At 45.9% G+C, this 7,500-nt stretch overlaps 1 protein-coding gene across 1 annotated transcript in view; it reads right to left on the bottom strand.

Annotated features, from left to right (window-relative positions):
• The window catches only part of akt3a (v-akt murine thymoma viral oncogene homolog 3a), a gene marked incomplete at its 3' end in the record, with an annotated part of 104,123 nt that overhangs the window by 15,267 nt on the left and 81,356 nt on the right, over positions 1-7,500 (bottom strand). The window contains exons 5-8 of the mRNA XM_080849302.1: positions 6,349-6,480; positions 6,058-6,123; positions 4,860-4,928; positions 710-832 (exon numbers count right to left, since the gene is read on the bottom strand). Of these exons, the coding sequence (XP_080705428.1) occupies positions 710-832; positions 4,860-4,928; positions 6,058-6,123; positions 6,349-6,480 (390 nt within the window). The remainder of the gene's footprint in view (positions 1-709; positions 833-4,859; positions 4,929-6,057; positions 6,124-6,348; positions 6,481-7,500) is intronic.

Raw genomic sequence — 7,500 nt, 5'->3', positions numbered from 1 at the left:
GAGAGAGAGGGGGAATAGATGCGAGGTTGATCATCTACAGTCCTTCCATTTTTCCAGTTAATGCTCTCAACACTCCCCATCCAGAGCAGCATAACCTCATAACCTCACTAGGGTCAGTGATGCTGTGGAAGATTCTAGAGGACGCAGCGAGAGTCTCCACTCAGACCAGTACAGCAGACTGAGCTCACGGAGACTTGACCTCCGTCTGACTCCTCCAACCCAACTCAACCCATCACAGCTCAGCCAAGCCCACATACATCACCTCCAGACCTCTCACACATCCCAACCGCTGTGTGTGTGTGTGTGTGTGTGTGTGTGTGTGTGTGTGTGAGAGAGAAAGAGAGAGTGTGTGTATGTGTGCATTGAGGATTGAAAGAGAGATTGTGAGAGAATGAGTGTCTATGTGAGTTTGCTTTGTTCCAAATAAATAAATAAATTAGAAAGTTGGTGGGTCGGTGGGAGCTGGGCTGATTTTTAATTATATTTCTCTTGCCTCGTCTCATGGGGCGCTCTAAACAGATAATAGAAGGGAGTCTCTCGCCCCGGCCCCCCCACTCATAACTGCCTACCCCCACCCCACCCGCTTCTCCAGCCTAACTATGGTGCCCCCATCCCAAATCTCTTCCCCCACCCCTTCATATCATCCCTCGCTTCCCTCCTCTCCTCTCCTCTCCTCCCTCCTTTCCTCTCCTCTCCTCTCGGTGTTTACCTTCAGGTCCCGGTACACGATCTTGGCGGAGTGCAGGTAGTTCAGGGCAGAGACGATCTCGGCGCCGTAGAACCGCGTGCGTTCTTCGGAGAACACGCGCTCTCTCGACAAATGGAAAAACAGCTGCGGGATGAAAAGAGAGAGAGAGAGAGAGAGGGAAAAAAATGAGAAAAGGAGGGGAACAGCAGGCGAGGACAGCATTGCAATAATTACTGATTTATTGAAGGAAATTAACACAACACAAACGTGGCCTCCCTTAGCCATATTGGGCTGATAGATGGTGGTATTGCTACTGGGGAGGGGGGAGTGTGTGTGTGTGTGTGTGTGTATATGTGTGTGTGTGTGTGTGTGTGTCTGTCTGTGTGTGTGGTGGTGGGCCTCTGAGGATAGCCTGGGCCGCCGGAATGCAGACGGCAGCTGGCACATCATCTCACACACACACACACACACACACACACACACACACACACACTCACGTATTCCGGTGAGGGGCGCGAGTAAATCAACGGTTTAATCAATACACCAATCTGGTTAAAGGCAGGCAGGCAGGGCTCTGGTGGGGCCATGGAGAGCTCACAGGCTAACAGCACATCAGAAGAAACCCCCAAACTCCCTCTTTCCTCCCTCCATCCCTCCATCCCTTCCCTCCTTCTGTTTCAGCTTTACTTCCTCTGTCCCTCTCTCTCTTTCTCTTCAACTCCCTCAACAATCACCCTTTTCTTTTTTCCCCTTTTTTGGTGAAAAAGAGGAGAGGAGTATTTCCCCTGTCTCTGTCACTCATCTCCTCATGTTTTGTTTTACTTTCTCTCTCTCCCCCCTCCCTCTGTCTCTCCACCTCTCCCTCTCAATCTCTTCATCTCTTTTCTCTCTCTCTTTACTCAACCTCATCTCATTCTCTCAATCTAAGTTCGCTGTCTACATATCTGTCTCCCTACCCTCTCATCATCCCTCTCTTCTCTCCTCTCTCACTCAACCACCTTTACTCACCTATCTCTGTCTGACTTCCCCTCTCCCTCTCCCTCTCTCTCTCTCTCTCTCTCTAAGGTGTCAGAGGTTCGTCTGTGAGCTGTCTGGCCCCAGTGTCAGCTTGAGATCTGTGTGCTCAAATTAACCTGCCCCCCCCTGGATCCCCATCCCACCCCCCCAACACCCACCAGACACACACCCCGCCCCTGTGCGCCCGCCGTTCATGCCAGCACGCTTCCCATTAACGCTTACAGGAGTGCTGCATCTGCACCACCTAGGGAATGCTAACGGGCCTCCACACAAGCTTGTCTGTGTGTGTGAGAGTGTTTGAGAGAGAGAGAGATAAAGAGCATGTGTGTGTGAGAGAGGGAGTGTGTATGTATGTGCATGGGTGTGTGTGTGTGTGTGTGTGTGTGTGTGTGTCTGTGTGTGTGTGAGTATGTGTGTGTGTGAGTGTTTGTGCACGCACATACTGAGGACAGGTGTTTCTTCATCAACATACTGGCAGCTGTGAATGTGGCATGCCTACTTCTGTGTGTGTGTGTGTGTGTGTGTGTGTGTGTGTGTGTGTGTGTGTGTGTGTGTGTGTGTGTGTGTGTGTGTGTGTGTGTGTGTGTGTGTGGGTGTGTGTGTGTGTGTGTGTGTGTGTGTGTGTGTAAAAGGGGGGTCTGAGTGATTTGAGGGGCCACAGACAGAGACAGACGGGCTGGCAGGCGACAGGAAAGGTGTCGGGGTGATTTCTGGGGGGTGCGGGACGCTGGCTCAAGAGATGGGGGGCGCAGGTGACTCTTTAGACACTGTGAATGAAGCTGAGATGAGAACCCCCCCCCCCTCCAATCACACACACACACATACCCACACACACACACACACACACACACCGCACACACACACACACACCACAGCCTATTAAAAACACTACTGATGAAGGAATCTCAGCTTTTGGAAACATGAGCTCCTTAATCTAGACCTGTGAGTGCAATCTACACCCCCACTCCCTCTTCAACACACACAGTTACCCCCTACACACACACACAAACACACATCATTTGGCTCAAACCATTTGGCTGTGTGCGTCAGAGGATGAGGAGGTTGCCATAACCGCCATGAGAGACAGATAGCGATCGATATTCTTCTCGAATTTGAATGATTTCCTTCTGAACATCGGCTGAAGTTTGCTCGCAGAGCCAGAACCTTTAAGAAGTCTGTACAAGCCTGGTCTGGAACAAACTGGTGCCAAACCAGAGCCAAATCAGAGCCACATCTGAACCAGATCCACTCCACAATCTACTGCTACATGCAAAGTTTTTAGTTTATTTGTGGCAGAGAAAAACAAAGTCACTTTGCACTTTCTGAACATATTGGTCTTCAATGTACAAAATTAAGACTGAAGTGAACGTCACCGATAACTACCCAAATGGATAGCGAAACAATGGAAAACAATGAACAAAGAACGGCCGACCACTGAATGATGACAACACCATGTGTGTGTTCAGACCCAACGTATGGCTCAAGTTGTGTGTGAACCACTAAAGTTTTAAGTTGCTTTTAAGGTACCACCTGCTTAAAAAAAGCAATCTGTTGTTCCATAAGTACAACACCACGCAGAGCACAAAAGAGAGAGGGGTACTGGGTGGGTGGGGTCCTCACCTATAAGTGTATGTGTGTGTGTGTGTGTGTGTGTGTGTGTGTGTGTGTGTGTGTGAGTGTTTGTGTGTGAGTGTGAGTGTGAGTGTGAGTGTGAGTGTGAGTGTGAGTGTGAGTGTGAGTGTGAGTGTGTGTGTGTGTGTGTGTGTGTGTGTGTGTGTGTGTGAGTATGTGAGTGTTTGTGTGTGAGTGTGAGTGTGAGTGTGAGTGTGAGTGTGTGTGTGTGTGTGTGTGTGTGTGTGTGTGTGTGTGTGTGTGTGTGTGTGTGTGTGAGAGAGGGAGGGGATACTGAGTGAGTGGGGTCCTATGTGTGTGTAATGATTTAGCTGGTCCCTGGTTTCATAAATGTGTTGCAAAAGCTGGAAGGTGTCTTTAGATTGTTTTGGTAAAGCTTTATCGTTGTAAGTTGTAAGAGTTATTTGAATTATTCCAACTATTATTTTACATGACTTAACCATCAATTCCACAACTCTTATAATTCCATAATTCCTGGATATAGCACATGCTACAACATGTTCACGACATGCTTATGCTCCTCTCGTGACAGAGGGTTAAGGCCCTAGTGTCAGTGTAGTAGAGAGTGGCTCCAAGAGATTTAGTGGTTTGTGTTTAGTGACCATACTGTACAATAGGTACAGAGAAAGGGATGGAAGTTTCTGATTAAAGCATTTAGAACCTAGACGGTAAAGTGGGGATTGTGTGTGTGTGTGTGTATATATATATTGAGACGTCTCAAATATGGTCAGCGTGGCAATACCTAGCCTTTTAAAACGGGTCATAAACTATGACACTTTGGTGAGGTAATGTCTGATTAACAATAAAAGAGATACTTTATATTTGTAATTTATATTTACTTTATATTTGGCACATCGGGGCAAGTCATTGTTATACAACATTACTGTCTTGCATACATAGATCATGAAGTAAAACTTGTGTAAACTATATTTAAGTGATATCTGCTAAGGGAACTAATGTCTTTATAATGAAAAATGTTCTGAGGACATGACCTTGGTGTCCTCAGTGGTATCTGTTGAGGGTCATTACTACAGTGATTTGGCTGCCATTCTGTGCCGTGTCTGCTGGTGTCTGATGTTAAGTTTAGGTGCGGTGGGAATAATATGACAAGCTTCAGTTCAGTGATAAAAAGAAGCCAACTGGCACACAAGTTGAGGTCTCGCACAAACGAAAGAGCGCACACATACAACTGACACACACACATAAGCAAAGAGAACACAGAGGCTGGTGACTTCTTCATACCCAACTGTAAATAGTGACAGCAGGAGTGAACAGAAGCAGATATGCGTGCGTACACACACACACACACACACACACACACACACACACACACACACACACACCTGTACTCACTTAAACACACACAAGCACACATTAATGCATACACCAGCGATCATTCATCCACAAACACACACATATAAACCTATACGTCTGTCATCTTTCATATACACACACACACACACACACACACACACACACACACACACACACACACACACACACACACACAGTGAACACTCACCTCTCCTCCGTTGACATACTCCATGACGAAGCAGAGGCGGTCTTTAGTCTGGAACGAGTATTTCAAAGACTGGAACAACAGAGTGACAAACAGTGTTATACACTCGCTGCTGACCTACAGACACACACACACACAAACACACACACACACACACACACACACACACACACACACACACACACACACACACACACACACACACACACACACACACACACACACACACACACCTCTATTGCTTAACATGTTTATATGCATTCAAACAGATACACATTCATCCCAAGCATATTGGATGGAAAACTCAGTGCAAAACTGTAAAAGATCCAGAAAGCTGTCTTTAGTGGGTGTGAAAGGTGGGGGTCTTTGGTATGGTGCACAGGGCCACAAGTGATTTTGCTACAACTGGTGTGTTTTTAAATAGTTTCGTCATTGTTTTGCTAAAGCTGCTGGGTGTCTTATGATTGTTTTGGTAAAGCTGGTGTGTGTGTGTGTGTGTGCGTGTGTGCTGTGCTAGGGTTTTCCTAAAGCTGGTGTGTGTCGTGCGTGATGCACCTCAGCATCTGGAGTGTGACCAAAATATCCTGTCGCCAATGACTTCCAAACAGATGTTGGCGCATGTATTCAGCCCACTAATTTATTACAGTTTATTTGCCATGCTGTAATTAGTCTCAGAGGGGGAAGGGGAGGGCGCAAACACACGCGCACACACACACACACACACACACACACACACAATTCTCTGTTCTTGAGCCTCCCTCTGTGTGTGATATATAAAATTGTCTGAGTATAAATGTGGATATGTTTGTGTGTGTGTGTGTGTGTGTGTGTGTGTGTGTGTGTGTGTGTGTGTGTGTGTGAGAATGTGGATATAGATGTTTGTGTGTGTGTGTGTGTGTGTGTGTGTGTGTGAAGGAGGGAGGGAGAGAGAGAGAAAGAGAGAGACTGTGATATGTACAGTGTGCATGCATGTTTGTGTGACAATACATGCGATGTGTATCTATGCTGTGTGTGTGTGTGAATGTGGATATGGATGTTTGTGTGTGTGTGTGTGTGTGTGTGTGTGTGTGTGTGTGTGTGTGTGTGTGTGTGTGATTGTGGATATGGATGTTTGTGCATGTTTATGCGTGTGTGTCTGTGCTTGTGTGTGTGTGTTGGTGTGTGAGAGAGAGCAGGAGGGTGTGTGTGTGTGTGAACTTACAGTGAGGAAAGGGTGTCTCGTGTTTTTCAGTACTCTGCTCTCCGTGAGTGTGTGAGCGACTTCATCCTGAGGGGGACAGAAGAGCAATTTTAGACACACACACACAAAGCATATTCATACACATGCACTCACACACACACACACTTAACTGAATGTAGTAACATTTCTGATAGTAATGGAAAAGGAAGTGTACTCGCTGCAATTACAAAGTATTTGTGTGTATGTGCGTGTGTGTGTGTGTGTGTGTGTGTGTGTGTGTGTGTGTGTGTGCGTGCGTGAGTGCGTTCTTACCTTTGCAATGATAACCTCCTTCTTGAGAATCTTCATTGCGTAATACTTGCCACTGGCCTTCTCCCGCACGAGAATGACTTTCCCAAAAGTGCCTTTGCCCAGTAGTTTTAAGTAGTCAAAATCATTCATGGTCTGCTAGAGAAGTGAGAAGCAGAAACCTTAATGAATAAAAGAAAGAGGGGCTCCACTGCTCCCATTACAGGCCCAGTGTCACAGCGATACCAGGTGCAGTCTAATGGGAATGGAGACGATGCTTCACAATCATGAAACCACATCTATCTATAAATCCAGGAATCTCTGTGTGTCTGTCAGTCTGTCTAGGGCGTATCTCCCTGACGGTAGTTACGTTAGTTATGAGATTTCGCATGTAGCTTACGCATGTCATGAACCTGTGCATCCTTGATTTTGAAGATTTTTGAATTCATAGTTCGCGAGAAATTTGTATTTTACCGTTTCCCGTAGGCACTAATGGGTTATCGTTTCCCGTAGCAAGTCCCACTGTGCACCGAAATGACGTCACGATCAAACAAGCTACGTCACGCTCAGAACCTATAAAAGCGCATCCTGCCTTCACTCAAAGTTCAGAATAGCGTTGGATACGATAAGGAGGTCTGCATTCAAATTCTTCTTGGTGAACAGATACAGACTTTTGCTGATAGAAAATGAACCTGAACAGTAGGCTACATTAGTAACAATGGCTTCTCCATCTAAAATGCCCAAGGTCCAGGGTCATGACAATGATTGTCTCAGGGAGCGTTTTCAACTACTGAGTGTAAGGAATCTATCGTGTATTGAGGATTTAATTATGTGTACGATTTTATCGTGTATTTGTAAGAGGGTTTGAAGATTCACAGGGTAATTAAATGTGTTCTATTATAGTGTGAATCTTGTGATGGATTCTATGTGGCGTGTGATTTTATGCACGCTCAATGATCTTAATGTTTTTATCTCATAACTAACGTAACTAGGCTACCGTCAGGTTTCCTGGATTTATAGATAGATTATCATTTGTTTGCAGTATAGGTGTCACGACAACGATGTGGCCAGGAAGGACATTGCAGCCGAAGTTGTCGATATAGCGGGAGTTTGTTTAAATAAAATTAATTCTTTTGAGGAGCGTTTGAAAGTGGCAGACATAAAAATTCGATAATT

The sequence above is a fragment of the Sprattus sprattus genome (genome assembly GCF_963457725.1).
Source record: "Sprattus sprattus genome assembly, chromosome: 12".
NCBI classification, from domain to species: Eukaryota; Metazoa; Chordata; class Actinopteri; order Clupeiformes; family Clupeidae; genus Sprattus; species Sprattus sprattus.
The sequence above is the reverse complement of the archived record's forward strand: the minus strand, read 5'-3'. Positions and strand labels throughout refer to the sequence as shown.